We start from the raw sequence: 9,335 nt of genomic DNA on the forward strand, positions 1-9,335 counted from the left end.
TCTCCCTTCACCCACTTTTCTGTTGTCCTTCCCCCAGGGAGGAGGTCACATGTAGATCCTTGTTTCGTCTACTTTTGTCAAATGTGGTGGCATAAAATTTTTCATGTATTCTCTTATGTTCGTGTCTGCAGGGGCTGTGCTAACCCTTTTTTTCCATTCCTAATGGTGATTTATGTTTTCTTTTTTTCCCTGATAAGTTTAGCTGGAAGTTTGTCAACTTTGTAAATCGTTTCAAAGAAGCATCTTTGGCCTTGTTCATTTTCTCTATCGTCTATTTCATATATTTTTTTGGTCTTACCGTTACCATTTTCCTCATTCTTGTTATTTTGGGTTACTTTGCTCTTTTCTCGAGTCTTTAGAGTAGAGCCTTAGGTTACGGATTTAAACTTTCCTTTTTCAGTGTAAATATTTAAAGCTATGTATCTCTCTCTAGACGCAGCTTTAGCTGCACCTCACCAATTTTGATGTGTTGGTTTACATTGCTGTTCAGGTAAACTTTTCCCCTTTAGTTTACATTGTGATTTCATTTTGAACCATAAATTATTCAAACATGTGTTGTTTAATTCTGCAGTAAGCAGCATACGAGGTCATCACAGAACTCCCCTGGCACCCCGAAGGCCACGAGCCCTGGGTCAGACAGGCCTCCACACTCCATCTCTTTTCAACACTCCATCTCTTCTCCACACTCCATCTCTTTTTCCTCTTCTGACACGGACGCTTCCTCCCACAGCACTCTGCTGCTATGCTGGACTCAGTTATTCACTCTTTGTGACCTCACCGAACTCACAGACGATACTCACAACGATAGGACTTCTTAAGGAAGGGAACTGATGGACACAGCTCCGAATCGAATTGCTCTACCAATCACTGTCTGAAAAGTTGCTCCCACAGCCCCTAAGGTGCTTGTCTCATCTCTGGAGCTGCCGTTGTAGTTGGACCATCTAGATAGACCTTAAGGAGCATGCTGCCAGGCCAGGCCTTTCTACCGAGTAAGCCGAACGAATGCTCCTTGTGAAGAACACTTCAGGGGGTATTTTTGGTTTAGATTTTAAAGGTTATTTTAGGGCAGTCGCTTTGTCATGCCTCTGACCTCCATGGCCCCAGGAAGTCTAGAGTCCGTGAGAATTTGAAATCCTGTTCTGAATTTCCCCCCTTTTGATGAGGGCTCTTCTATAGACTCTCTGATCAGAATGTTCAGCCAGCCACCCTCTTGTTCTGGTCCTCCTGGCAAAGGACACAGTTGTTGATGAAGGTGATCAGCCGCACCTTCCACATCCTCCTCCTGTTTCTGATCCTCTTTCCTCTGTGCTCTGGAAGGACAGAGACCAATTGTTGTGCCGTGAGTGGCCACTTGCAAACTTTAAGACCCCAGACTACACTGCAAACTAGGAGGCGGACTGGAACCCAGTACTCTAGAGCCTCCCCTGGGCACCTGCCTGGCACCTGGTGGTGCTCAGTCAGTCAGGCGGCTCCCAGGGTGTGTGGAGACCTATTCAGGTGTCTCCAGACTTTATATCAGCCAGGGGCAGAGCTGGGAGGCAACGGGCCAACTGAGGTGCCTCTGAGCCCCGGCTCAGACTGCCGGCCTAGTGTCTCTCCAGCCATTGGCCACTCCTCTTCTGTGCCCCTAATTCTGCTTTCAGGATTCGGTTCTTTCTAAGTGTGGGGGACCTCCTGGCTCTTCCATTAGCGACAGTCTGGTAGGCCTGAACACACCATTCCTCCTCCACAACCTTGAGCCCAAGTGTCCAAGCAAGAGTCTGAGAGGCCCGGCTTTTCTCAGACCAACATCCCATGGAACCACCTCTAGGTCAGCCTAACAGAGGCTCTCTCCCTGCCCAGCCCTGGGGTGGGCACTGCCCCAGCACAGGCAATCTGGACCAAATGCTGGGCAGGGCAGTGGCCACAACCTGGGCTCTCCTTCAGCCCGACCACTGACTGACCTGTGGCAGGCCCCCGCTTTCTGCTCAGTGTCTGAAGGCGGCTCTGAGGTTGGAGCTATGGGAGCCAGTGAGCACTTGGTCTAAGGTCTCGGTCAAGCTCAGGGGAGTCACTGGGACTTATCCTTCAGTCTATGTTTTGGGGGGTCTGTGGGGAGGAGTTCCGGGGCCCAGCTTCCTCTTGAGGTTCATGGTTCCTGGTGTTTCTGTACAGATCGGAATGTGAGAGGAGGTGCCACCCCCCCAGACTCCGAGGACTCCCAGCGCACTGAGCACCCAGAGTTCCCGAAGCTCCCTCGCCGGCCACAGCTCCTGGATGAGGCCGGAGAGGCCGGTGAAGAAGGGGCCGTGGAGCCTGCGGAGGGGAGCAGTGGCCCTGGGCACTCTGCTGGGGAGCAGGCCCGGGAGGGTGCGCTGGCGGACCCTGCAATGGAGGCCTCGGCAGTGACCCCACCCCAGGCGGGCGCCTCTGCCTGCTCCCAGGCCACGGGCGAGGCCAGGCAGGAGCCCAAGCTGGCACCCGGCGGGGTCCCCAACATTGGCTTTGTGGGCGAGCCCCCACCTTATGCTCCGCCTGACCCCAAAGCAGTGCATCTGCTCTACCCACCCTTCCCCCAGGTGCCTGTGCTGTTCCAGCCAGGGCCCTCGCCCCAGGCCCTGTACCCACCCCCTGCTGTGGGCACACCCCTCTACTCTGCGGCGCCTCCCTCACCGATGCCCCTCTTCTCAGCCCCCACTGGCGGAGCAGGTGCCTTCCCCTTTCCTATGGTGAGTGGTCCAGGGGTCCCCTCCCTCCCCTCCCGTCCCCATCTGTTCCAGTAGCTGGGCCTGGGCCAGCCCTAGACACACAGCGGCTGTCAGGTTGGGTGGCTGACTGACACACACAAGAGGTTCCTGCTACCCATGCAGAGAGCCTTCTGTGCCCGGAAGAACAGGCTCCCTCTGCCTGGAGGCCTCCCAGAGGTGTGGGGCATTGGAGCTGGGTCCTGCCGGATGCATAGGAGACTGCAGGCCAGGAAGGGAACAGAGCCCAGCCCAGAGCCGCTGAGTGTGTGTTCTGAGAGGGGTGGGTGGTCAGCTTGTCAGGGCGGGGTGGGGAAAGCGGCATCCATGGTGAGGGACCAGGGGCCCCTGATGAGACCAACGATGGGGGTCCCCAGCAGAAGCCCAATGAGGATGATCGAGCAGCTTGCAGGGGACGCAGAACCAGGGATGCAGGGCCCGAGTGGCTGTGGGTGGAGGAGGGCCATGCTGATGGGGAGTGGAGGAGGGGGTGGTGTGGCCCCCAGTGCCCTAGACAGCCATGTCCTTCACGGGCTGTACCCGCGTCCCCCTTGGGCAGTGTGTGGGGAGACTTGGGCCAGCTCCCTCACGGTGTCATGGCTTCCGGCTCCCCAGTACAACAATCAGATGCCAGCCCCCCCCACGGTGGAGCACAGGCCGCTGCCCAAGGACTATCTGATGGAATCAGTGCTGGTGACCCTCTTCTGCTGCCTGCTTACTGGCCTCATCGCCATTGTCTACTCCCACGAGGTAGGTGGGGGCGGGGGCCGGCCCTTCTGACAGCCCCACCCACAGAGCTCCCCAACTAGCAATGGGTCTCTGGTGTCCCTTCCTCAGGAGGGGTAGGAGCGGGGACCTCAGTGGGTCGCTGTCTGTGGGTCCCGGCCCCTCTTGTGTGGGCACCTCCTTTCTCTGGAAAGCTCTCCCGAGACTCTTCACAGTGAGGGTGTGAATGTCTGTTATGGGCTCACTCCACAGGGGCTTGTGTGCATGCATGTGTGTGTGCGTGTGTTGGCAGAATTCGTTCCAGCAATCTATACACACTTTTAATCGAGACATTAGTTCTAATCTCCACATCCAGCAGCCCCCCACCCGGGCTCCCGTTCCCATTTACCCATCATTTCTGTTCTTCCTGTCCCTGAACTTGGTTTGGGGGCAAACCTAACCCTTCTAGTTTCCTAAGGTTGCTGCTTTGTGTGGGCTTCCTACTCATCGCATGGGTGGGGGTGTGGCTGGGCGGAAAAGGGCTTTCCACCAGTGGGGTCAGTTTGACGTTTGACGGGAGTCCAGGCGCCCTCACCGCTGGGTCCACCCGTCTCTAGCAGACCAGTAAGCCTGGTCTTTTTCCATGATTTTGAATTTCGCTCTGCATCTCCGCCCGTTCTGTCTAGGGTCGTCTAGCGTGATTCCCATCAAGGGGTTGGCCATGGTAGCTGGGCACAGCGAGTTCTGGCCCAGGCTAGTGCCGGTGGCAGGGGCACCTCTGGACGGATTGCTTCCTGGGGTTTTTGGTTGGCTCTTGGCTCTAGGAGACACCGACAGCTGCCTCTTGGCTGCTTTCGACCTTTTGAGAGCCCAGCCACGTCTCCCCAAAGGAGGATGGAGAGCATTGTGTTTGAGGACCTGCAAGTCCCCCAAACCTACGGCCCTAAGCTGTCAAGCCGAGGGACTCCTTTCCTCAAGGTGTTTGGTGAAGGTCACGGTGAAGACCTTCACATGCCTTTGCCCTGTGTGCTGCAGTGCGTGTTGTTGTCAATTGCCCTCAAGCCCGTTCGGACCGTGTACGCCAGGATGGAAAGGCTGCCCGGTCCTCAGCCGTCCTCTCAATTGTTTAGCCCATGGGGCAGCCCTCCGGCTGGTCCATCTTGTTGCGGGCCTTCCTGGTGTTCGCTGTCCTTGACTTTAGAAGCATCCGGGGACTGGGCTCTCCTGACCACCCGTCCAAGGTGCATGAGACGAAATCTCATCATCTTTCCCTCTCAGGCCCATTCTGGCTTTACTTCATTCAAGACGGATTTGTTTGTTCTTTTGGCAGTTGGCGGTATTTTCAGTGTTCTTCACCAGCACCGTGACTCAAAGGCACCGGCTTCCCTTTGATCTTCTTTATTCAGTGTCCGACTTTCACGTGCATGTGAGGCCATTGAAAACACCACGGCTTGGGTGAGGTGCACCTCCGTCCTTGCTTCTCCCCACCTTAAAGAAGTCTGTGCGGCAGGACCTGGTGATCTAGTGGGCTAGACATTGGGCTGTCCACCACGAGGTCGGCAGTTTAAACCCACCAGCCGCTCGGGAGGAGCAAGATGAGGCTGTCACAACCCCATCGAGCTACTGGGCTCTGCCCTGGGGGGTGGGATGAGTCAGAATCAATTTGATGAGCCCACGGTTTTTTCTAGTCAGTGGCTAAAGATCACAAGCGACTCTTCATGTATTTATTGGCTGTCTGTCTTCTTAGCCATTTTAAAATGGGATCGTCTTTTTGTTGTTGAAGCTTGTGTTTTAACAGATAAAATTTTGCCCCTCTATCCATCAGCTCAACTCTTCATCCATTCTACTTCCTTATATCTATTTATCTAGCACTGATCTGTCTACTCTCCCACACACCTAGCTCCTGCTCACCTGTGCACATTTCCGAATCTGTTCATCTCCCACCGATCCATTCACTCACCCATGATCTCTCCAGTCTCCATCCATGAATCCTTCCATCCATCCACCCACCGTCCTTTCCTCCCGTTATTGCCAGGCATGGATGGGGTCAGGTCCTGGGGATTCAGTGGTGCTAATGTGATGGCAGGAGCCCTGGTGCGTGGTGGAGTACAGGTTGGACTTCTCGCTGCAAGGTCGGCAGTTCAAAACCAACAGCCACTGTGCAGGAGACAGATGAGGCTTTCTACTCCTGTAAAGAGTTAGAGTTTCAAAAAAAAGAAATATAAACAGACACAGAGACAAGCTATCGGTGGTACTGTGACCACTGCAGTCACATATCCTCCATACTCAAAGTCTGCTAAAATAGATATACCACTGCTGCAATGGCTATAATTATAAAATATGATTATCTCTAATAATGTTATTCTCAAGCCTGAACAAATGGCCCATGGAAATTCTGTTTTCCTAATCTTGCTAGTCCTGATATTATTAAATTTAAAATGACATATGACATGTCCTCATCAGTTCTGCCCATTCAAGGTGCAGTCACTCAAAGATGCAGTCTAAAATTTAATTTGATGTGGTTGTCTTTAATGCCAATATAAATATTCTTACATTAGTGGTAATAAAAGATTGGGGAGATATTTCAGCTAATTTGAGGGGAGGAATACCATCTAATAAAACGGTTTTCTGCTGGACACAAAACAAAACAAAACAAAACACAGAGTTACAGTTTCAGAAACAGACAGGGGCAATTTTACCTTGCCCTGTAGCAGCGGTTCTCAACCTGTGGGTCGTGACCCCTTTGAGCGCAGAATGACCCTTTCACAGGGGTAGCCCAAGTCCGTCGGAAAACACATATTTCCAAAGGTCTTAGGCACTGAGCCACCGCTCCTCTATCAGTCTCCAGGCGAGTCTACCCACATGCAGATACGCTCACAGACAAGTACCTGGCGTGAAGACTGTTACCCATGCCACACCATGCTTCAAGACAACATTTCATTTATTTGTCATTAGAAATAAATCTTTCACAATATAGAATTACATATTGTTTTTGTGATTCATCACTGTGCTTTAATGATGTTCCATTTGTAACCATGAAAATACACCCTGCATATCCGATATTTACATGACACTTCATCACAGTAGCAAAATGACAGTGATGAAGTAGCAACGAAAATAATGTTATGGTTGGGGGTCACCACCCCATGAGGAACTGTGTGAAAGGGTTGCGGCCTGAGGAAGGTTGAGAACCACTGCTCTATAGGCTCACTCTGACCCCCAGAGGTCCCCAGCCTGGCCAGACTCTTTTTGTGGACCCTGGTCCTTGTCAGTAGCCAGGTGCCCCCTGCAAGGGGGTGGGGGTCTGGGAGCAGGGACGAGGCCGCCCACAGCAGCTAGTAATCGGGCCTCAGAGTGAGCCTACAGTGCAGTGGTTCTCGATGGCGGTGACATTTTTGAGTGACAGTGTGATGACATTAGAATATCCTCAGAAGCCGGTGACCTCCAGGGCCCTTTGCTCAAGGCTGACCTGGTCGTGAGGTCAGGGAGGTCATCGTCTTTGTTGCCTGAGCTCCCCAGGGGAGAAGGCTGATGTCACGCAAGGAGAGGGTCCCCGGCTCACTCTCTCCCTCCCCGTTTATCCGTCTCTCCGCAGACCCGCGCAGCGCTGAGCAGGGGTGACCTGGCCCAGGCCGAGGAGGCGTCCAAGAAGGCCCGCTCGCTTGTGCTCTTCAGCCTGCTCTTCGGGGTCTTCGTGTCCACGAGCTGGGTCATCTACGTGGTGGTGGCCCTCTACCTTCCCTGAGGGTACCTGCCGGGACACCCAGAGGTCCCCAGCCTGGCCTGACTCTTTCTGTGGACCCTGGTCCTTGTCAGGAGCCAGGTGTCCCCTGCAAGGGGGTGGGGGTCTGGGAGCAGGGACGAGGCCGCCCTCAGCAGCTATGTAATCGGGCCTCAGCCCCCGAGGGGGCCCAGGGGCCCAAGCCCAGTGGTGGGAGGAACCCAGGAGCCCTGGTTCCTAGACACCTCTGTTGAGGTCTTCCGGCCCCACCCCTGTCTTCACCTTACATCCGAGGGACCCGATCTCGGAGCCCTCTGCGAAGGAGCCGACAGACTCCTCCTCCTCCCAACTGTCAGTATTGATTTTTCCCTGTGGGAGAGTTGGGAGCTCTCCCCACATCCAGGCCTTTCTGTTTCGACCTCGTGATCCTCTCTCTGGGGCTCCCGGCTGCTTGGCTCTCCACCCCTGCTCCATCCCAGGGGACAGGGTCCACTACAGCCACTGTCTGGTCAACAAACATCCATGACACCGTGTGTAGAACTTCGGGTGGCTGCCTCCAGGTCACTGCTTGCTCCTGGCTCACTGACAGGCCCGCAGCTGGGCTTCCAGGGGCCCCTCTGAGATGCCCTTAGGTTGCAGGCGGCTCCAGCCAGGAAGCTTTATTGCGCCCACATACAGCTCTAGCGAGCTGTCCCCCCTCTTCTCCCTGGACCCACTTCTCCTGGGCCAGCCTTTCTGGGAACTTCGCTTCTGTTTAGCTGGGCTGGCTTCCCAGCAGGGGGTGGGAAGCAACAAACTGACTTTCTGGCTCTTTCAAGGAGTGTCTGCCTCATTTGTTGAGGAAGCTGGGTCTTCCCCATGTGTAAAATGGGGCAGTGGCACAACCTGCCCCTGGAGTGTCCAGGGCGGCCTCGTGGAGAACCCCGAGGGTGTTCCCAGGGGGCAGACAGTGGAGTTGAGCCCCCCCACCTCCCTGGGCAGCCAGGAACCTCCTGACCAGCAGAGAGGGGAGTCAGTTCATGGACCCTGCTTTGCTGAGCCCCCAGTAAGCGATTCACCAGGATTAAAAATAAAAATCATCTACTTAGGTGGGGGTGGGGGGTGGAGGGGGCTAGCAGAGTTGGACCAGACTGAGGGCTTAAGTGGGGCCCAGGCCCAGGCCACCTGGCCCCCTGGAATGAGGAAGTGGAGAGCAACATACCTGGAGATGGTGGAGTGGCTCAGGGGCAGGACACAGGGCTGGTCCTGAGTTTGTAGGCCAGCTGCAAAGGGAGGAGCAAAGGGTTTCTTAGCTGATGAGCAGATGCCACAACTGGCCTTTGATGACAACTCAATAGCCCATGCTCCCCAAGCGCTTCAGTAAGATCACAAGGGAAAGACATCATCTTGACCTGTTGCTCCTTCCGGTCCCCTGGGAGGTGGTGATAAAGTGCAGCTTGCCAGTCAACAGGCCAGCCCAGGGAGGCGGCTGCATGCCCACTGAGAGACCTGGTGATGCCGGACCCCAGCACAGGATCCCATGTGACATGGCACAGGCAGAGGGATGGCACTAAGGCTGCCCAACAAGGGCCTCACCAGGGTGTCACCAACTCACATGTCACCATTCCCCGGCCCTCCTTCCAAACCAGAGCCTACAGAGAAGCCTTAGTAAAGTTTATTATCAATGCTACTTAGAGAATAATATGAGAGCGACTGAGTTGAAAATTGCTTAATGTAATATTTCTTAGTCACTGAGTGGAAGCCTTTGTTTTTTTTCCTCTTCTCCTTTTTTAGCTTTAATTCTTACTTTATGCTTAAAAACACCTCCCCCCAAAGTTATTGCTATAGGTTCAAAAATACTTCTTACCATAATATTGTAGCTAAAATACCAGAAAATTTGGCAAAACTGGTGCCTATGAAAACCTGGGTGGCAGTGGAGTCCATGGAATATTGACTTCTCGTGTACACTTGGAAAGCCCAGGCGGACAGCAGGAGCTTGTATCCTGAGGGCGAAACCATGTGCTTCAAAGGTGGGTGTAATTGGGTAATAATGACAGCTCTGAGCAGACCACACTGGAAGGTTCCAAAAGTAAATTGGCAGAGTCTAAGGTACATGCATTTTGATGTATATAAACTGGACTTTAAAAAAAATATTTTTGTTAAATCATATTGATGTGAATTAAGGGGAAGGGCGGAGTGAAGACCCA

The 9,335-nt window shown here is 53.8% G+C and overlaps 1 protein-coding gene across 1 annotated transcript in view; it reads left to right on the forward strand.

Moving 5' to 3' along the window:
• PRRT1B (proline rich transmembrane protein 1B) overlaps window positions 1-9,335 on the forward strand; it is a 15,988-nt gene extending 6,653 nt beyond the window's left edge. Inside the window, exons 2-5 of the mRNA XM_045288596.1 lie at window positions 2,155-2,288; window positions 2,400-2,708; window positions 3,339-3,473; window positions 7,024-9,335. Of these exons, the coding sequence (XP_045144531.1) occupies window positions 2,155-2,288; window positions 2,400-2,708; window positions 3,339-3,473; window positions 7,024-7,173 (728 nt within the window). The 3' untranslated portion in view covers window positions 7,174-9,335. The remainder of the gene's footprint in view (window positions 1-2,154; window positions 2,289-2,399; window positions 2,709-3,338; window positions 3,474-7,023) is intronic.

This window comes from Echinops telfairi, unplaced genomic scaffold, assembly GCF_000313985.2.
Source record: "Echinops telfairi isolate 266 unplaced genomic scaffold, ASM31398v2 ScPeMD7_22;HRSCAF=79, whole genome shotgun sequence".
Taxonomy (NCBI): domain Eukaryota; kingdom Metazoa; phylum Chordata; class Mammalia; order Afrosoricida; family Tenrecidae; genus Echinops; species Echinops telfairi.